This window comes from Panonychus citri, unplaced genomic scaffold (assembly GCF_014898815.1).
Source record: "Panonychus citri isolate SS breed McGregor unplaced genomic scaffold, ASM1489881v1 Contig00109, whole genome shotgun sequence".
Lineage (NCBI taxonomy): Eukaryota > Metazoa > Arthropoda > Arachnida > Trombidiformes > Tetranychidae > Panonychus > Panonychus citri.
The window spans coordinates 31,114-51,596 of NW_026515514.1; the positions used below are offsets into that span (position 1 = coordinate 31,114).

General features: G+C 32.3%; 4 protein-coding genes across 6 annotated transcripts; 1 reads left to right on the top strand and 3 right to left on the bottom strand.

Annotated features, from left to right (window-relative positions):
• Positions 1 to 4,352: 4,352 nt before the first annotated feature.
• On the bottom strand, positions 4,353 to 7,903 carry LOC128389628 (uncharacterized). The gene is made up of 8 exons (XM_053349248.1): positions 7,636 to 7,903; positions 7,380 to 7,523; positions 6,968 to 7,307; positions 6,820 to 6,901; positions 6,401 to 6,620; positions 6,197 to 6,339; positions 5,957 to 6,126; positions 4,353 to 5,878 (listed from the first exon to the last, which is right to left on the bottom strand). Exons 1-8 carry the CDS (start codon positions 7,764 to 7,766, stop codon positions 5,504 to 5,506), a joined length of 1,605 nt encoding a protein of 534 aa, XP_053205223.1. The 5' UTR covers positions 7,767 to 7,903; the 3' UTR covers positions 4,353 to 5,503.
• Positions 7,904 to 7,945: 42 nt separating this feature from the next.
• LOC128389631 (GATOR complex protein NPRL2-like) lies at positions 7,946 to 10,063 on the top strand. Its single transcript, XM_053349250.1, has 5 exons — positions 7,946 to 8,351; positions 8,427 to 8,518; positions 8,634 to 8,911; positions 9,004 to 9,140; positions 9,217 to 10,063. The coding sequence occupies exons 1-5, from the start codon at positions 8,256 to 8,258 to the stop codon at positions 9,790 to 9,792; spliced, it is 1,179 nt and encodes a 392-aa protein (XP_053205225.1). The 5' UTR covers positions 7,946 to 8,255; the 3' UTR covers positions 9,793 to 10,063.
• Positions 10,064 to 10,202: 139 nt separating this feature from the next.
• LOC128389627 (RNA-binding protein Pasilla-like) lies at positions 10,203 to 14,306 on the bottom strand. Of its 2 annotated transcripts, none has more exons than XM_053349246.1 (3): positions 13,049 to 14,306; positions 12,779 to 12,933; positions 10,203 to 12,624 (listed from the first exon to the last, which is right to left on the bottom strand). In XM_053349246.1, the coding sequence occupies exons 1-3, from the start codon at positions 13,239 to 13,241 to the stop codon at positions 11,179 to 11,181; spliced, it is 1,794 nt and encodes a 597-aa protein (XP_053205221.1). In that variant the 5' UTR covers positions 13,242 to 14,306; the 3' UTR covers positions 10,203 to 11,178. The 2 variants fall into 2 exon arrangements, with proteins under 2 accessions (XP_053205221.1, XP_053205222.1); XM_053349247.1 differs by having other exon boundaries at positions 13,061 to 14,304.
• A 376-nt stretch (positions 14,307 to 14,682) lies between these two features.
• LOC128389623 (AP-3 complex subunit delta-1-like) lies at positions 14,683 to 19,793 on the bottom strand. Of its 2 annotated transcripts, none has more exons than XM_053349240.1 (13): positions 19,662 to 19,793; positions 19,351 to 19,447; positions 19,154 to 19,249; positions 18,967 to 19,047; positions 18,782 to 18,862; positions 18,442 to 18,679; positions 18,210 to 18,349; positions 17,319 to 17,392; positions 16,854 to 17,123; positions 16,569 to 16,745; positions 16,306 to 16,435; positions 16,122 to 16,213; positions 14,683 to 16,037 (listed from the first exon to the last, which is right to left on the bottom strand). In XM_053349240.1, exons 2-13 carry the CDS (start codon positions 19,444 to 19,446, stop codon positions 14,840 to 14,842), a joined length of 2,673 nt encoding a protein of 890 aa, XP_053205215.1. In that variant the 5' UTR covers position 19,447; positions 19,662 to 19,793; the 3' UTR covers positions 14,683 to 14,839. The 2 variants fall into 2 exon arrangements, with proteins under 2 accessions (XP_053205215.1, XP_053205216.1); XM_053349241.1 differs by having other exon boundaries at positions 19,351 to 19,506; positions 19,662 to 19,792.
• Between the last annotated feature and the right edge of the window lie 690 nt (positions 19,794 to 20,483).

A 20,483-nucleotide genomic window follows, 5' to 3' on the forward strand; every position in this document is an offset into this window, starting at 1 on the left:
TATCAGTTTTCCATTCTCAGTCTTTTCTTTCAATTCTCTCAGTTTTTTCCAGTTTCTCCATGTTATATGTTCACTAGAACTCAGCAAGGTGAAAGGTGAAAAGTAAATCAATAATATTCTATTTTTCTAGTGAATCAAAAAGAGAATTTTTTTCGTTCCTTTGGACGAAATTCAGTTTCTATTTGATGGTAAACTGAGGAAGAAAAAAGTGCTACGAAACTTGAAGGATTTCTCATGATAAACATAAGAATTAAAGTCTATCAACCTAATACATAATCTCTTTTATTAATATTCTAATGAAACCTGATTATCATCATAACTGTTTATTCATATTCGATTTCGTTTCATTTCTCTTATTCAATTCATCGCCTGGAATCATATCAACTTAGAACAATTTATCCTTTTTCTTATTCTTTTCCATCCTTCAACTCCACCTTCATCTCTCTCCTCCTCGAATCTGTTGTTCTACTTTTCCCTTTTTTTTCTCATCATCTTTTCCAATTATTTATATATATAAAATTCTGAGAATCGTCAACAACACAAGTTCATTTGAATTCTGTATATAAAATATCATAATATTATCAACTCAGGTCTCAAGATACATATTATATCAACCCAACTGATTTACATTTTCTGTGGATGTTATCAAATCATGTTATCATTATTATTTGGGAAGCTTTTGTCTGATTCTGTTCTTGATTCACTTTTCTCTTGATTACTCTTGCAAATATTGCTAATTTACATGAAGAAGAAATGATGATGATGATGATGATGATATGATTCATGATTCAGAACCATTAAGAATGTAACTTGACTTGATTAACCATTGGTAATATTCAACATTGATTGACATTAACAACTCATGATGGATCATCATGATAAAAGATTACGATGAATTATTGTTGATTAAAGTTGCATTTAGTATAACACAAGGCGGATAATCATTTGTTTGTTAGCTTAATAATAATAATTGTTGTTGTACCTTCGTGATTTGGACCAATCGACAATCGAGAAAATCGATCTAACTTTCTTTTGTTATCTGTTTCTCTCTCTCTCTCCCAATAGTAAACAATTGAATTTGGGAAATTTAAGTTGAAAGACTGAATTTTTCATGAAGCAATGAAAAAGGAAAGGCAGGAAAATGAAAGTTCAGATTACAGGGCAGGTTATGATTATTTATATTCTCGTCAACAACAATTGATATTGACTTTTGTTACCATTTTCTGATGGTAACTTTAGTATTTTCAGACTAGAATCACATTCCCATTGGCAAACAGAAATGACCACAAACCAAATCAATCACAACATAGAAGGTGAATCTTTCCCATTTAGCTTCAAGTCTCCTTCTTATTTTCTCGTTGTAATATATTATCATGACTGTTGATGATGGAAATGATGAGATGAGGATGCTGATGGTGAGATTATCATGGTGGTGGAAATTGAACTGATATACATTTTATATATGCACAGTGTTTATATTCACAATACAATCTTGGTGATTGATTTTCAATAAGAAGGCTCAGAGAAGCTTCGAGTTCTAATTCGTTGGATTGAATTAAACGTTATCGTTCCTGGTTTGTTGATCATCGTTTTCTCATTTAATTCTTCCTCTTCAACGTAATCAGTTGCATATTTTAGATGCCAGGAGAGTACAATTGCTGCAAACATTAGGCCAATGAATAAAAGTCCCATGAGAATCACCGTTTTCGAATGTGAATCAAGTAAAGATTCTTGTGGGGCGATTATCCAAATTAGAGCATTTGAAATAACGAAAAGGAAAATAATTACAGAATAAATTAACAGGAAAACAATCTTCTGATGGTGAGCACCACAATAGCCTATTAGGGCGAAAAAGATGAATACAACTGAGGCAATGGCACAGGTTCGACCTTTATAGCCTCCGGGAAAAGTTTCCATGGAATAAGCTAATCCGAAAAGCACTACGAATATGCCGAGCATGACACCGAAAGCATTGGACGCCATTAGAAAATATTTAACACAAAGAAATTTGTTCTTTCTTTCAGCCATTGTATCGATAAATTATTTAACTATCGATTAATTGTCAAGATGAATGATAGATTTTTCTTTTTTTTTGTATCTAAATCACTTTGATTAACCAAATGAACAGTAATTTTAATGTTGAGCTAATTGAAGATCAATTAATTTGTTTTCGCGGGTCTTTTGGTTTCTTTCTTGTCATTACATTTTTTTTTCTTTTTCTTCTTCTTATTCTATCCAATGGATTGTCCAGTTTAGAATTGTTCGAATATTATCATGGAAATCTGGTTGATTCACTGATATGAAGGTTCGAAAAAAAAAGGTTATTCGAATTGTCGTTGAAATGAGCACTTGGGTAATTTACTTTTTCGGTTTTTTCTTTGCTCAGTTTTATCTCGTAGATTTTGAATATTAGAAGATATTTGGGTTCTCTCTTTGGTTCCAAATTTCTTTCGACTCACTGAGCTTCGATTGACGATTTGTTATTCCAACCAATTAATTAATTGATCTTGAGCTCATCAATTAATTGATTATTGCTTGTAAGAGGCATTTAAGGACTAATTATTTTGCTTTTCTCGTTGATGATAATGATGTTACTCCAGTAATGAGACCTTATTATTGGTCATGTAGTTGATTATTGTTACACTATTATTGATGATGAAGATAAATTCAGATGATTATTCATTACTTCACATGATGATATGATAACGATGATGATTATGTTGAAATGGAGCAATTGAATATCATCAGAAAGTATTGATCACACAAATGAATAGCTGATTAGCACTTTAGATGTTATGGTTGAATTTGGATAATCAGAGAAATGGATAAGCTGAAAATTGGATAGAAAGCTAAATGCTGATCTCTCAAACAGAGGATTTTTTTTGTTCGAAAAAAAAAGAACAAGATAATTGAGATCGAAAATAACTGTAAAGTGAATTATTAGAATTAAGAATGAGAGAGAGAGAGAGAGAGCACTTAATGTTTGAGGCACTCGAAGAAAATTATCATTACAATGTTTTCTATTCTCTTAGGCAATTGTAATGGACACAAAGAGAGTCAATGGTTAACATGGAAAGGAAAACGTATTGGTAATCAGAGGAACACAAATGATGGAGTGTAAACATTATCGATTAACTGAATTAACTTAAATTCATTTTAATAGAGATGATAAATAAATGCGAATAGAAAAAGAGAAAAAGTGAAATTCGGTTTATCATTAGATGTTCTCTTTGTAAACTCATTCATTCACATTCACTTGTTCATGATACATGAAAATGACTTGGAATTGCTCCTCCTTCAGTATTATTTTTCTATTCTCTTTCTATTCTCTTTCTCTCTTTACTTTTCTTTCTTCCTTCTTGACATACTCGAAACCACTTTTTTCTCTATTTATCCCAAATTCTGAGTTTTCCTGGTTATTCCAAAAAGGTAAACATGAAAGATTCTCTCTCTTCTCTTGCTCCATTTTTCTCACTTTCCACTTTCGCTTTTGTCGCCTAAACCATTACCTCTTACCTATCAGTCAATATATTCTCAAAATCTTTACCTTATTATTCCATACTAGTTATTAAGTCGTCCAAGTTAATGTCATTTCCATCATCTTCATCCTCATCCGACTTGTTCTTTATTCCATCTTACATCATATTTGTATCTTCTTCAGTTTCTCTCCCTGTTAAACACTCTTTTCTTTTTTTTCTCATGATTCACTTTGGAATCCTAAAAGAATCAGAAGCAAATCCTTCTTTTTTGGCCTCCAAACAGAATTTTCTATTCTTTTTGCATCTTCTTTCTTCCTTCTTCAACTTACTCTCAATTCTCATCTTCCTCATCACCATCATCATCATCTTCTATTCGTTATCACAATAAATCAATAAAATCTTTCTTCTTCTCCTTATATTAAATTCGAGCTCAAGGTCAATCCCAACATTCCCTACAAATTGTTGACAATCAAGACCATTAAAGTTGAATATAATTCACCACTTTTACCAACTATTAATGGTTCAATTTCATGTGAACATGATTACCTTTAAATGATAACTCTCATCGAATTACTTTCATCTAAATTGGTTGTAAGACAATGTTAATATAAGTGTAGGTTGAAACCTCTTTCATTTAATGAGGATATTTGACAAAACCAAAGGAACAGAGAAAAATATAAAAAAAAGAACCGTTAAGATGAGATAATCAAGAGAAACCTTTGGAATGACAGTTGATCGATAAAAGTTTCAATATAACTGTTCACTCTGATTGAATATTATTAGAGAAAGAAAAAATTAACTACCAATCATTTCCTTTGCAAGGTCATTTGTGATTCCTAACAATGGATAACAAAACTTAAACTTGAATATAAATCATTCCCATGACAAGGTTTCATTGGATCCATGAGGGAACAATTGATTATTATTACAGAATAAGAACAAAATATCTTATATATATTTAAGAGAACAGGTAATGAGATAAACTGTCAGTTGCCCGTATGTACATTTATCGTTGGATTAAAGGTAATAGAAAATTTCGAGCAAGATAAATGTACATTTTCCGATGTGGAATATGGGTTTACAGAGTATTTAACATTTTCGACAAGGTATATAAGTGGTTGACCATTTTATATTCTGATTCTCCTTTAATTCTGTTAACTTGATTGTCAGAATTGTTGTTTGATTACTTTTTCTTTCTCGTCTTCTTTTTCTGATTTTGATTTAGTTTTTTTATCATCATCATGATAAAAGAAGTTAAATTGTTGTTGTTGTTGTGGTTTATGGTGACTTTGATTGTTTCCAATTTCGTTGATCCGGTTAAATCTTATGCAATTGATGAAACTCCATTCAATCCTTATGATGTTCATCCTTTTATGCCAAAGAGATCTTCCTATGGTTACAATGGTCCAATGGTTAATCGTAATAATAATGATCTACTTTTCGAGTCGAAAGGAAAAATTTATCCAGTAAATGATGAGAATGATGATCAGGATGAATGTTATCGAACTGAATGTAACACTGATACTTTTCGAGTCATGAAAGCGCTTTCGGTAAGACCAGAAGCGCTTGTCTATTGTAAAAATAATCAACGTTGTGATTGTTGTGTTCGTCCTGGTTTAACCAAGTACGAGGAGGATTTACTGATACAGCAAATTGTTCAAGAAAATCAACGACTTGGGATTGATTAAAATCTATTGATTAATCAAACGTGAGTAACAACAATTTCATTTCATTTAAACTCATATGTATTACTAATTACATGTTTTCAATTTCATCTTTATCCATTGGGTTTTTTTCATCGTGAGCTCTGAAAATCTCATGAAATGTTAATCGTAATGATTGTTTGTCTTGTTAAAAGAAAATACTTTGTATAAAATGTCAACTTTTCATGAGATAAACTTGTAACTTTAAAAGAGAAAAATAAACAATCAAGTTAGAAGTCTAATTGGAAGACATTAATTGAATTAAAATTTCTAAATCACAGTGGTGGATAATAGCTTATTCCTGGTGAGCTATTAAATTATTCAGGTACAAATCAGTTCGTTATCGGTTATATCGTCGTTATCACTATCGCCGAAACATTCCTCGCTTCTGTTCAGCTTGAGATCTTTGCTAATTTGAGCAGCTCTTGTAGCTAATGCTGATGTTAAATTGTTATTGGAAATGAAAAAATTAGCTAATTCAGTTTCTTGTCTCATTGATTGAGGTATTTTTGGTCCTTCTTTAGATTTTAAATTGTAATCATTGATTAATTGCATAGGCACTTCTTCTTTGGGTATTCCTAAGGCTTTTGCTTCTCGTTCCCTGGTTTCTTCGGCTTTGGGTATGAGAGCAGTTTTAAGTTCTTGAAATAAATTGGACGAAATTGTGGTAAAATCGTCAACCATAATGGGAGATTCCTAATTGGGGAGAGAAAATTAATATTATATCAATAATTTCATAAAGAAATCAAATTTTGTGCAAGGAACTAAACTTACGTCGATATCATCTTGATATTGACAATTTAGACAATCATCATCGTCGATGAATAGTTCAAATACTTGATCTTCAATCGTTGGTTGAAAATTTTCACCAATTATCACAGGTTGAGATTCATTTTCGGGATCACATTCAGGAGCTTTTAGAGGTTTGAAAGATTCTGTATTATCTGAATAGAATAGAAAAACAATAATAAGATTAGATAAAATTCTAGGAAAGAAAAGTACAATAGAATTTACCATTTTTTCGAAGTTTTTTCGAAAAGGCTTTCAAACTCTCCGTTCCCAGATTGAGTTCTTTCTCTATCCTGGAAACATCATCCATGATACAGTAATGCTTGAGATTCACATCTTGGGTGGATAAACTTTCGATCTTGTTTAGTCTGAAAAAGGAAATTGTAATTAGAATCAATCTTTTGAATAAATTTTGTTCCTTCCACTTACAATAAAAGTGCAGCCTGAAGATGAAGACGAATTGATCTTAAAGAGTAATTGATATCGAAAGTTGCAGCGTTTAAAGGCACTGGAGTTTGAGCTTCGCTTTGTTTGTAACATGACGATTGATGGTAAGCATATAAGGATTTTAATCTTGAAAATTCAGGTAAAATTTTATCTTTACACCTTTGTAAAGAATTCGTGATACGGGTAAGAGTTTGGCACTTTTCTGAAAAAGAATCAAATTCATAAGATAGAAAATATATAATATCAACTTGGACGAATGGTCAACCCACACCAACACAGTGTGGGTGTGAAGTTTATGGTGATCAACGAAAGTACAATAATACACATATTCGGTGAATGTGATACTTTCATGTAAAAGTGAATTCGAATCGTCATCACAAAGGAATGAATCAAGTATTCACCTTTGAGAGTTCCTGAAATATGAGCACACAGAATCCTCCTGAGATATTCTGACTGTTGAATCCTCACCAATTGCATTAAACTCTAGAGGAAGAGAATTGTAGGTTTAGAATTTGATTTAGAATAATAATAATGATATTCGATTCTCACCTTGAGTTGATATGATGTTGGATTTTCTTCATGAATTAGGTCTTCAAATAATTGATTCGGTAAACATGAGACATAATTGTCCTCTCCATTTAAATCTTCGATAGTTGCAGGTAAACTAAGAGCTAATTTAGTTTCTTCTCTAAGTAGATTAAATAGTCTCACAGTGATTGAGAAAGTTGATTGGACAATTTTCGATGAATTTAAATCATTTAGAGAGCAATTTTTCTCAATTATCTGCAATTCTTGACCCAAGGTTAACAATTTCTTGAGTAGAAAATGATTTTCCCCAAGATAGTAACACAATCCATTGAAACGGTTAATCAATCGATACTCATTGAATCTGTACGTATGGAAAACAAAGATAATCCCAATTAAATCACAAAAGAAATTTTAAAAAAAATCTCAATCTTACCTGTAGTAAATTAGATAATATAAATTGATGGACAAATAAGGTGAACAAAGGAGAGTCACCAAAAGGGATAATCCCGATCCAAAGTAAATCCAATCAACGCCAATCGATGAAAGTAGCACAATAGTAGTGATTACAAGCCAAATGCTGGAATATAAATCAATCAATAGAACAGGGAAATTGAGGAAATAGATTAAGGAAAATTTTAGAATAAAGAAAATCAACCATTTCTTTAGAATCAACTGATCTTTTCACTCACCGAGATTCACAATATTCACCCTGAGGTAAATCCTTTTGGAGACAAAAAAAGCTCGTTAAAAAGCCGATGTCTTCAGAGATGAATGTTGATTTATTAATTAGCAATAAATTAGAAAACAATTTAGTAGACATTGGGTTAACATGTGATTTAGAAAAAGAGAGAAAAAAAATTGAACCAGAAAAAAAAGAAACAACAACAAACACCAAGAACCAGAAAAAGAGAGAAGAATAAAAAAAAGAGAGAGAAACTAAGTGAGTAAGAGAGAGTCTCGGGAGAGTCACAACAAATGTAAACAGTTGAATTGGAGAAGTGAATTAATTTTAATCATCGATTATTTTTCCACTTTTACTGTTGAAATCAATTTAATTATACATTCGCTTGATTGTCACCATAATCAAGTTAACAATCAATTAGCCGAATTATCATCATTTGTGCAATTAAGTTCCAATCTCGTTCTGTTAACCACTTTTACTTTTTTGTTTCTCTCTTTCTCTTTATTATTGTTTCTATTTTCGGTTTGTTTACCTGTTGATGGGCCGATTATTTCGAGTTTTTTATTATTCTTGTTATTGTTTCTAAATGAACATTTAATCAATTCAATCATTATCTTGATCACCATCATGCCCAATTCCCAAAAAGAGAGAAATGAATCTCCAATTTGTTGTATATTTTTCTGTGAATTTGATCATGTCTATGGGCCTAAGTTAACATATCAGGTTGGTTAACATTTTCAACTTTTCTATTCTAATTTAATTTAATTTAATTCACTTATTTGAACAATTTTTCTCTAGGTACCTGAAGATATTGTTTCCGAGGATAAATTCAATGCTCTAAATGTTTACCTCATACCTAAAAAAGAGCTTGAAGGAAGATTAATAACAGTGTAAGTGAATTTTTCATTCATGGAAATGAAGATTAGAATTAATTTATTTTCTTATTCATTGATTTTCTATTGTTGTTTTGGTTGTTTTTTTTTCATCTAATTTATTTCCGAATAGAAATTCAAATGATCTCAAAGTCATCGGATTCCCTGTTGGCTTAGATGGGCCACAATTTCCAAGGAATAGATTAATTTTCAATCTTTGTTTTGTTTGTGCTTCTGCCATGAGGACAGTTCAATATGAGCCCGTTGTCAAGAAATTGGCTCAATATTTGATCAATTTGGAAAAGGAATGCGGATTCATCTCGAATAATGAAACTAAAAGCACTTTACCCAAAATCATGGCTCAAATACGAGATAAACTTACGGCCAATAGATCTTGTGAACTTCCAATCAGTAAGTTTAACTTTGATCGCTAATTACAAATGCGAGATTCATACATGTATTTCCATTCATTTTAATCAACTTATTTTCCCATTTTTGATTAGCTGCATCAACCACAATCTATTTAAAAGTTGCTCGAGTCCGTCCAAAGCCCGATCCCGTTGAAGACCACGATGTACCCATTTTTCTGACCAGTGAAGGATCAATTGTTCCAAGTGAATGGGACTTGACCACTCAACAAGTAAACATAATATTACAATTAAAATTTATCATCATGAAATATTATCATTCTAATTGATTTTCTCATAATTATCTAGGTGATATCGTTTATTGATGGGAATCGACATGTTGCCAAAATCGCAAGTGAAGCTGATGTTGAAGTCTCTTTGGTGAAAGCTTGTATACAGAATATGATTTATTATGAAATAATTACGCTAATCCCGATCTTCCAGTATTCAAATGTGTTCGTGACAACACCTAAAATATCAAATCTCGTGGAAAGTACTGAATTGCAGGAGGAGTGCTTACGATTTGTTGCTAAAAGTCCAAGTTCTAAGCCCAATTTCCGATCAGTTTTCCAATTCTATTGTAACATGACTCCTGGTGTTACATTGAAAGATCTTTGTATCCGATTAAATCCAAGTCACAATGGAATCGATGAGAAAAAATTGGTCCATTTTGGTTCATTGAAATCATTAATTCGCCGATTGAATAAATATCCAATTCTGGTTGATTCACCTGATTCTACATCGATTGCTCATCAACGAGGAATATACAGATTCTTTGATGGTAATCACAGTTACGATAAAATTTGTACAGAAATGAGTAAAAGCCACGCTGAGCTGGAGGAGAAAGTTGAAAGACACCCATCGGCAGTAGTTTGTTGGAAATAACAATTAACAACAATTAAAATGTCACCAATACTTAACCTATTCACCAATAATCACCACTTATAACAAACTTATTTTTTACGGAAGATAAAATTGTCTCATCAAGATAATAATCACCACTGAACAATTACTCAATTTCATTTAGATTTTTGTTTCTCATATTCAATTGTTCAAATTAATCAAGATGATTGGAAAAATTTAATCGCTCAATTATAAAACAAATGTTATCTAAGTCACTTAATAAACGATATAATTAAGATTATTATTGCTATAATTTTCTGTTGATTGTTTATTCTGCGACAAAGCGAAACTTACCTTTAAATATTTTCCAACACTAATCGAGTTCTTGTTAATCAAAGAAGAAAAAAATATTCGAAAGTTAGAATCGCGATTAATAAACTTCGACAACGTCATTGCGATGCTGATGTAGTTTATTGAGAGATGAAAGAAAATTTTAAACCTAAATTAACAACTGATTGTGAATTTTGTGTGTGTGTATGTGAATTTGTCTTCTATGGATGAAGATGAAGATTGACTGATGATGGTTCGAACAATTTAGTTGACAAAAAAAAAAGGTTTTGGGTCTAATATATTAACAGTAAACAATAGTTTTTGTATCAATGATAATGGGGCGAGGTTTTTGTTTGTTGAATGTAATGCATTGTGTATGTGTAATGTTGTGTTTATGTAGCATGTTTCATGTGTGTTGTTGGTGTTGTGTTGGTGTTTTTTGTTTGATGGTTTTGGATTGAAGTTGTTGTTGGTGTTGAGGATGAAGCGAGTTACTGTTATTTTCTTAGATACCCTGACTATTTGCAATGAGAGAGAAAGAGAGAGAGAGAGAAAGGTGTGTATTTTTTATGAATATGTTACTTATATAATATAAAAAATATTTCACACGGGATTTCAGACGCATCTAAATTAACTTAATTTGATTGAAATGAGATGATTTTTGCGTTTTATATATGCGAAAAAGAAACAATTATATTTGACAACAGCGTCATGCATGTTTGTTTTTTTGTTTATCTCATTTTTGTTTCAATGTTGTTTCCATATGTGATTATCGCGTTTATCGCGTGTTTGTTTTTTTTCTTCATGCGGTGTGAAGAGAGAGAGGGCGACAGGGAGAGATAGAGAAAATGTGGAAGGATGATGAGTCAGTGAACAAAGGCTTTTTTTGCTGTCGTTGTTGCCGTTGACATAATTAAGTTAATTTTGGGTGTTGATTGAAAAAAGTGTTGTGTGTTGTGGTTGTGGTTGTGGTTGTATATGTATGGTTGTTACATGCGTGGGGGATTTGGTTTGAGAAAGAAAGTAAAGATAGGAAAAGGAAAGGAAAGAAATAGAGAAAGAAAGAAAGAGAGAGAGAGAGAATCAATGGATTTGATTTTAACAGAGAACACTACTCAACGTGGTTGAATTTTGTCGAGCTCTTTTAGCTTCTTCTTCGTTGATCTGTTGCTCTATAAGATATTGAGCTGTGTTAACAGAATGAGGTGTTCCTGTGATGGTAACGATTCTATTTCGGGTTCCGGGAACAAAAATACCCTTTTTAGATATTTGAATATTAGCTCCACTGATACGTTGAATTTCAACCAGAGATTTACCACCGTGTCCAAGTATGGCTCCCACTATATTGTCACCAATTTCGACTTCAACTTTTTGCGCATCTTGGCCGTCAGTTGGTGTCGGACTTTTCCGTAATGAGGTTGGGCTATTGAGTACAGTACCCAGTCCAAATGAATTGTTATTAACGTTTAATTGAGGACCTCCAGATGATGCTGCTCCAGGAGATCCTATGGATGGAGATGATCGACGAAATGGATCATAAACAGATCCGTCAGGCATGGTTAATCGATCAGGACCACCTCCACCACGAGTTCCAGTAGGTGATCCAAAGCCACTATGATTCATACTTAAACCTGAAATTCCGGTTGCTGTATTACCAACTGAACCGAATAAACCATTTCCACCGGCGTTGGCTGCTGCAGCAGCCGCAGCAGCGGCTACTGCCGACGAATTTGCTGCAACATTGTTACACGTATCTAAACCAGGAACTCCGGTTCCTTGAGAAGTAAACATTGGTGCATTACCACCGCCTCCAACAGAGCCCATGGCCAGGCCACAATTATTAGGTACAGGAGTAGATGTTGCCATACCCATACCAAGTGAACTAATCATGGGAGCACCATTAATGTTATTAAACATACCACCCAAACCAAGTCCTAAACCAAGCATTCCATAATTGGCTAATGTGTTCATGGCTGATGATATCTCAGAAACTGCTTCTTCTGAGTAACCAGAGACACGAAGCATGGCTTTGATACTTTCAATCATTTGAGCAGAATTTGCTTGCGGGATAGTAGGTCCAAGGCCAACTCCACCAAATTGTAACATACCTCCTGGTGTACCGGTTCCTTGTGGGCTGTTGAAACTATTTGCTAAGGTAGGGCTTAAACTATTCAGAGAACCATTTGAACTATAAGATGGATTACTATTGGTGACATTAGATTGACCACTTGAGGTTCCAATGTTGGCATAAGGTGAGCCAGTAGGGTTGAAATTAGCAACTGGTCCAGTAGCATCGGCATAACTTACAGTAAGACAACTTCCACTTTGTGGATCTTCGACTATTTTCGATATAATCATTGCACATGCTTTTTTATTGTTATCCGGTTCACCGATAACTGTGATACATCTCTCTGCCAGTGCGTGATCCCGTGATTTCTGTGATATTTGTACATATGCTCCGCTTTCCTCTTTAATTTGTTTAATGTATGTTCCACCTTTACCAATTATCATACCCGCGGTACTATTAGGAACCAATATTTTAACCTATTGACATTAAAAGGTAAGAAAAAAAAGGTTAAATCAAAGCATGAGGTGAGGATCATTCAAATTTATGGAAATGATAAATTGTATAGACCAACAAAAGAGACCAATATACAACCCAAAATAGTAAAAAATCAAACAAAATTCTGAGACAAACCTGTTTTTCCCTTTCGGCTGGCTGCTTATGGTCGAAATCTATCGCCATTTTAGCGTTTGGATCAGGTTTTTCCTTAATTTTTTCCATAATAAACTCATGGATGCGAAGAATACCATCAACGCTGCCGGATATTAGACAGACACGTTCAGAGGTACCTGGAAAATGAAAAAATTTGAGAGAGAGAGAGAAAAAAGGAAAGCGAAGGATAAGTAAAACAAATAAGTCAAGTACGAAGAGCAGATTAAATGGTGTAAAGACAAAGAAAAAAACCTTCGTAATTACCGGGGTAAAAGTCATTTGCTTTGGACATTTTAACCCGAGCACCGGCATCCTTTTGCAATTGAGCTATTGTCTCACCACCTTTACCAATAATGGCACCGGCGGCGACCGCTGGCACCAATATCTTGAAATGGTAACAGCTATCATTACCGCCTACACTGGATGAGGAAGAGTTATTGAACATGGCTCTCCTCCAGGTTGATTGAGATAGTTGACAGTCGTTTCTCTGTGGTCTTGGGAGTTAATATCTGGTCTATGTAAATATGAGGTTCAATGTTTATGTTGTATCTCAAAATCCCTGGTCAGCAAAAAAAAAGGTGATGGGGTCAGTTGTTGGTGTGATAAGCTGGATTGGTTTTAAGGTGGAAATGATGAAGGTGGTGGTGGTGTGATGTTGATGATGGTGGTGAAGATGATGATGGTGGTGGTTGAGGCGGTGTGTTGTATGATGTGAGAGTATGAGTGTTGACGGTGAGGAGGATGATGATGACGACAACAGAAAGAGGAATCAAGATGAAGGACAGTTTATCGGTGAGGGTCAGTCAATAGACTTGGGATGAAATAGAGAGATATATAAAGATAGAGAAAAACAAGGAAAGGGAAGGAGATAAAGGGGATACAGAGAGAGAGAGAGAGAGAAAGAAAGAAAGAAAGAAAGAAAGAAAAGGAAAGAAAGAGAAAGAGAAAGAAAGAAAAAAAAATGAGAGAGTGAGAGTGAGTTATAACTTCTACTTCCTTTTTGCCTGCTGTCTCTCGCAAAGTCAATCAAGATGGAGAGAGAAAGAGAGTAAAAAGAGAAACTTAAAGGGAGAGCGTCTATGTTGTTTAAGTGAGCTGGATACGTGTTCTCCCTCTCCTGTTAATTTAGTGTCGTTTCACGGGCAAAGTTGCAAACAATTAACCAAAATCAAGGAAAAGAAGATGGTAAAGATGACAGAGAGAAATTTAAAGGTAAATATGTTGAGAGACTGAGAGAGAGAGAGAAGGGAGAGAGAAAAAGGAGAAGGAGAAGGAGAGAGAGAGAGAGAAAAAGACAGACTAAGAAAGAGAAGAAAATTGAAATGAAGAAAAAACTAAAGAAAAAAGAAAAAAAAAGAAAAAATAAGAGGTAGAGAAAAAGAAAGGGGGGAAAGTAGACAATAATTTGGTATGATGATGATGATGATGAAAATTAAACCATTTTAAAGATGAAATTTAAATTAATTTAAACAAATTCGCCCCACGAAGTCAACACGCTTTTCTACTGAACCAACAATCAGGATGACTATTCGATATCCCCCTTTTCTCACTTTAAATCAATTCACTTTTCGATTTACTCATAATTTAGATTCTAACATCGATTCAGAATCAAAGATCAATCAAGAGAAAGAGAACAGAATAAATAAGAAAGAGAAAAAAAAACAAACGAATATTGATATTAATCGATTTGTGAAGCTCTTCCATCGATCTTCACTTTCGCATTTGTAGATTCAACTGCCATCTACTGATCGTCGATCAATTAATCTTTTCTTATTTTGATTAACTTCGAACTTCGAATTGGAACATTTTTTACATTTTCGCAATTGTTACGGTTTAAAGAAAGGAGAAAAGAAAATGATTATGAGACAAGAATAACAATTCATCGATTAGTTGATTACAATTTTCTGTATTTAAATTAATTGTATATAAAAAAAGAGATTTTGTAAACACAAGAACGAGAAGAGAAACAAGAAACTTGTTTAATTGTTTAATTAACGAACGAATTGTTTGTTTTTCTTTCTTTTTTTTGTTTCGGGTGGAATTTTAATTCGATTTTCTTGTTCTTGAGTAACTCGGCTCGTCAAGACTGAATTTAGCCAGTGCTTTGTGTGGATCTGAATCACTTAGATTGTCATCGTCGTTCGTCACTTCGTTGGGATCAACACCTTCGGGCATTTCGAGTCCTTTAATTGTGACTAAGTGAGTTGATTCGGGCTCGATTTCTGGACTTTCGCAATTCTCCTTGGGGGCAGATTTTTTAGTTCTCTTTGTTTTCCTCTTCTCTTTAACTTCTTTTTCTACAATTTCGTTCTCTTTAAATTCTTTCTCTTTCATTTTTTTCTCTTTCGATGTCTTTTTTTCTTTCACTTTTTTCTCTTTACTAACAACAATTATTTCTTCACTTTTATTCTCTTTACTCTTCTTTTTCTCTTTCGTTTTTTTCTCTTTCACTTTTTTCTCTTTACTCTTTTTCTCTTTACTATCCTTATTTTCTTTACTTTTCTTTTCTTTACTTGACTTTTCCTTGGTCTTCTTTTCTTTACTTTTACGAACATAACTTTCCGACGATGCAAGGCCTGGAATAAAGTTCTTGTTTCGTTCTTTAAGAGTATAATCATAAGCTTCTTCGGCTATATCTGGTTCAGATATTCTATCCGATTGGTTGAGAGTCCTTTTCTTGGTTGACTTGAGATAATTTGGATTATTTTCGTAATCAAATTGTCGACTTCTGTGATTTTCTGCTGAACCATTCATATCTGATTCTCTAAGCTCATGACGATATTCGTCTTCACTATCTTCTTTAACAAAGAAACTTTGCACTTGATCATGAACATCTTCATCCATATCCTCATCTTCTCTCTCTTCTCTAAAAGGTTCATCAATCAACAATTCTTGAGGAACTGGAACTTTACGCTGAGCGATCGGAGCGACGGGATTAAGAGGATGAGCATAAAAAATGGAAACAAAGTCAATCTTTTCAGAATTTTCCAAGCTCAGTTTAACAATCTGAAGTAAATTGGTTGCTCTCTCTTGGACTTCAAGGTCCTCACTGACCAGGAATGGATCCAAATATCCAATAACTTGATCGGCGAATTCTTTCATCAATTCAGAATCTTGTTCTTCCAAATAAATTTTCGAGAAAATTTTAGATGCATTATGAATAAAAGTTGACTCAATATGAGGTGGGAATGATTGTTTAACTAGAAGATCAAGAACAACTTTACGTTTATCAGGTAAATATCTAAATGAAGAAGAAATATTTTCCATCAGCGTCCATTATTCAAATATTATGTTGATAGTTAATCAATCGGTTAGTTAGACTTACTCAGCGAATTCACCACAGACCCAGGAAGCTGCATAAAGTACCTCACAAACTGAGGTATTTACAAACATATAAGAATTTTCAACGAGAATTGCCTGTAGAAAGAAAATCAAAAGAAAACAAAATGAATACGAATCTCAAATGAATCGAATAGACAAATTGGGAAGAAAAAGAAAACACTTCTAACCATTTGCTTGGTGGCAAATTGTCGAATAGATTCAACTCTAATAGCAACATCAAGAATTTGTTGGGCAATGAGACTTCCATGGTTGGTTCCTCCTTCGACTCTAGTTAATTCTGTAAGAACTGATAAATACCTGTAAAGAATAATCAATAAAAAGAGAAGAGAAAATTAATAACAAAATTGAACCATAAAAGGAGAGAAAAATAGATTAATTTAGATACTAGAAAATAAGAGATAATCTTGTTAATACAATAAGATTGAAGTACCATTCAAAGTTAACAATAAACTGGTAATCGTTTTGTGCACAAATGTCAATTATCTTAGAAATCAGCTCATCACGATATTTGTTTCCTAATTGACTTTCGGATACATTTGTCATTAGCTTTTTAACTATTTCCATGAGGTTCTTTTTGGAAACCATACCATAAAGAAGGTCGAGTGCCCTGTGTATGTGTGTGAGTAAAGTTAAAGAAGAAGAAGAAGAAAAATCAATTTGATAATTGTAAGATTTTCATCTTGTTACATGAGGATAATAACTAAAAATAACAAACCTCAGACGAATTGATTCATCCTTATCATCTAAACACGCCAATACTAAATCTTTATGAGCTTGGACACTTTTCGGATGAGTTTTAAGTATTTTACTCATAGCAAGAAGACCAAGATATTTAAGATTTTGATCAGAATCTTCGATCAAAATTCGCAATTTTTGTACACATAATTGGATGGAAGAATTGTGATAAGGCAAACCGCTTGAAATGGAAATAAGAACAGCTATAACAGTGTTGACACATTCGTATAAAAGTGACATAGCAGAAGTGCTGAGAATCGAGAAGGAAACAATAAAGAAAAAAAGTTCAATTAGTTAACTTGAAATTGGATTGAAATTGAATTAGGGAGAAAAACGTAAACAGTAAACAAAAAAGTGATGAAGTTGCATTGTGATTTTAAGAACAGGCAAAAGTTAAAAGGTAAATAAAACATAAAACAAATGAAAACAAAAACAACTAATTTACCTGTGAATTATATTAGTTAATGGTTCTATCAGTTTCTTGCCTAATCTAGGTTCAATGGGAATCAAAGCACCGAACTGAAAGAAAAGAAAATTAGGTTTTTAAGGTGAATGAAAAAATTCAGTGATTCGTTTGTTGTACTGATAGTTTTTACTCTAAAGATTTTGATTTTATCATCGGCAAGAAAATAAAATAATCATTTATAAAAAAAACAATCGTCATCATGCATGATCAACATAAAATGAGCTCGAAATTGATAATAATAATGTTGAGCTCGATCTTTTGTTTTCTGTTAGTCTTGGATGCTTATTATTGATACAATTTCCTCTCTCTCTCTCTAAAATGTTCTGGGGTATTGGTAAGGAGAGAAAATAATAATAATAATAATGATTATGATAATAATGGTAATTTTGATTAATTGTGCAATTAAAAAGGGATAACGGTAAAAGGGTTAAGGTTATTTTGTAATAAAGTGTAAATTAGAAAGTCAATTGGTGAACAATTTACCTTCTTATAATGTCAATTAGAGGATTGCTTAGTTTAAAGCCCAGTAAAGGCTCATATTGTGTTAAAACACCAAACTGAGAATGAGAACAGAAAAATTATCATTCATAACCGGAAGTTTTGTGATCTTGTTAATAGGATTTTTAGGGTGCGAGGGATCAGATTGGATGAAAATAAAAGTTTGGTGATCATTATATCAAATTTAAAGATATAATCTAATGATAATATATCACCAGCGTTTTATAATAAATCAAAAATGATAGCACCAAGAGGATGATTCAATGTTGACCATGTAAAGATGAGCAGGCTTAGTGATTTTGTTTTTGATTGATTGATTGTTGGCTCTAATCTTTGAGCAAAAATGATCAAGGACCATGTCAAGTAACTTACAAGTTTGATGATTTTAATTAACATCCAATTGTTTGTCGAACTGGTCATCAATTTAAAGAAAATAGGAGCTAAGGAAAGGTAATTTTTAGGATTTTTACGGGCGAGTTCACATATAACATTAACGGCGGCTGATTGGACTCCTAATAGGGAAAGATAATCGAATAAAAAAAAAGATGATTAAACTTATGGAATAAAATTTCATATATATTATGGAAGAGAAAATTGAATCTACCTGGATCGGGATCTTCTAGTTTCTCTTTTAAACGAGGGAACGCTGGTTTTAAGGCTTCAGGATATTTAAGGAATATCTTGTACATTAGGAGAACTGCTTTTTTCCTCAGGTAAGGCTTTGTTGAGGTTAGAAGGGTCATAACATCATTTGCAAGATCCCGACTTATGTCAGTTGATATAAAACAGGCGAGACTTGACATAGCACAACCAGCATCGTACATGTTTTGTGAATTAAGGTCCTAAAAAGAGCCGAAAAAAAATAAGAAACAATCAATCAACTGTAAAGTCACTTAATACTTAATGAAAATTGTAAGTAAAAATACTTATTACTATGTGTATACCTTTCTAATCATATTTGTCGTTAACATCATAACTTCTGTATTTTCATGGAAACATTGAGATGCTGAGAGGTATCCAATTCTCTGGTGAAGTAAAAGAGAAATTATGAGAAAAAAAAATTCCATGAAATTCATTTGAAATGAATATATAAAGTAAATGAAGAAGAAGAAGAAAGTAAATAACAAACCTTATAAGTGAATTTTGTAGAACTCATAACTTCAATAATGTTAAAAGCTGCCCAACTCATGTCATACCCAAGCATTTGTAACTATATGATTAGAATCAAAATGATTAAAAAAAAGTGTCATATCAATTAGGGTTGTAAACTATCAGGTAACATATGATATGAGAATGACAAAGAGAGATAAACTCACATAAGTCAATTTAGCAACAGCATTTGTTTTAACTGTTATATTTTCTTGTTTCAATTCTTCCTTGATTTCTTCAATACACTGGGCAATGTATTTGGCCTGTTGGGAGAAGGAGAAAAAAATAATAATAAATTCAAAAAGATTAGAAAAGGAAAAACAAATACACTTTTCAAAAGAAAAACATAAGGATCAACACTAACCTCATTCTCTTTATTATTCCGTATGCCTCTGACAAGATCTGTAAGGTTCTTGTCAAAAAAACGCTCCAAATTACCAACAACCTTTCTGAAAGTCATACTGTATAATTAAAGATGAACAAATAAAGCACATAAGTTATCAAATTAATGAACAATAATCTAAAATGCAAAAAAAAAACAATAACAACAATAAGATTTTTGTATGGTTGAAATTAAGATTTGGCTTCATTTAGTGAAGCATCAAGATGACGTATACACCAAGGTAAAGATGATCCAAATTTAACCATTGATCCAGAATAAGAGATGTTACTTACTTTTAATCGAACAGTTTTTAAATTAATTGTCTATAAATAATAAGAATTATCACAATAATTAAGGTTAATTTAAATTAAATAAATTTCCGATTAAACTCATCGCTGCGGGTTTAATGCGGTTCTAAGTCTATGACATAGACTTTAATTTGTTTGGGTTGAGGAAAAAAAGAGAAAATCAAAGAGGCGCCAAATTTGAATTTCTATCAAATTGTTGCAATTTAAAGTTAATCGAAATTATTTTTAATTGTTTGTTACAACAATTTAAATGAAAATTGAATAAAAAAACAAGGTGAAATTATCTTTTCATCAATTTGTTTTTTCATTTAATCGTGAGTATTATCTAATGATTAATGATAGTAGTTATTATTATTATTATTATATCGAATCGTGTTTGCTAATTTGATTGAATTAACGAGAAATTAACTGATAATTTAATCGTACAAATTTACAATTAACATTTATTTATGAAGATGGTCAATTTAATTTGATTGGTAAATTTTTTTCTTCTTCCTAATCAAATTGATCGAGTTGAAAATATTAAACAATTAAAAGAGCTCATCAATTTATCCTCATCATTATTGATATTTTTGTCTTATATTATGAATACAATTAAATATATTTGGCTCATCTGATTAAATATTTTTTTGTTGTTTAAATTGTTTACGAGTGAAACAATTTAACAATCAACCCTATGAACTCAATTAAAACTTAAGGTTGGTTGAATGTGTGAATTTTAAATAATATCAAATTAATGATAATCTTTCGTGAAGATTGATTGAAGGAGGATTAACTTAATCATTACGAAATTGTGAGTGAATAATT

Coding starts and splice junctions, on each gene's coding strand:
- LOC128389631 (XM_053349250.1), top strand. CDS start 8,256: ATGCCCAATTCCCAAAAAGAGAGAAATGAATCTCCAATTTGTTGTATA. Junction 8,519..8,633: donor GAAGGAAGATTAATAACAGT/GTAAGTGAATTT, acceptor ATTTCCGAATAG/AAATTCAAATGATCTCAAAG. Junction 9,141..9,216: donor GGGACTTGACCACTCAACAA/GTAAACATAATA, acceptor ATAATTATCTAG/GTGATATCGTTTATTGATGG.
- LOC128389623 (XM_053349240.1), bottom strand. CDS start 19,446: ATGACTTTCAGAAAGGTTGTTGGTAATTTGGAGCGTTTTTTTGACAAG. Junction 19,250..19,350: donor GGAATAATAAAGAGAATGAG/GTTAGTGTTGAT, acceptor TTCTCCCAACAG/GCCAAATACATTGCCCAGTG. Junction 16,746..16,853: donor GATGAATCAATTCGTCTGAG/GTTTGTTATTTT, acceptor ACACATACACAG/GGCACTCGACCTTCTTTATG.
- LOC128389627 (XM_053349246.1), bottom strand. CDS start 13,241: ATGTTCAATAACTCTTCCTCATCCAGTGTAGGCGGTAATGATAGCTGT. Junction 12,934..13,048: donor TTACCCCGGTAATTACGAAG/GTTTTTTTCTTT, acceptor TTCATTTTCCAG/GTACCTCTGAACGTGTCTGT. Junction 12,625..12,778: donor CAGCCGAAAGGGAAAAACAG/GTTTGTCTCAGA, acceptor TAATGTCAATAG/GTTAAAATATTGGTTCCTAA.
- LOC128389628 (XM_053349248.1), bottom strand. CDS start 7,766: ATGTCTACTAAATTGTTTTCTAATTTATTGCTAATTAATAAATCAACA. Junction 7,308..7,379: donor TATTATCTAATTTACTACAG/GTAAGATTGAGA, acceptor CCATACGTACAG/ATTCAATGAGTATCGATTGA. Junction 6,621..6,819: donor TATTTCAGGAACTCTCAAAG/GTGAATACTTGA, acceptor ATTCTTTTTCAG/AAAAGTGCCAAACTCTTACC.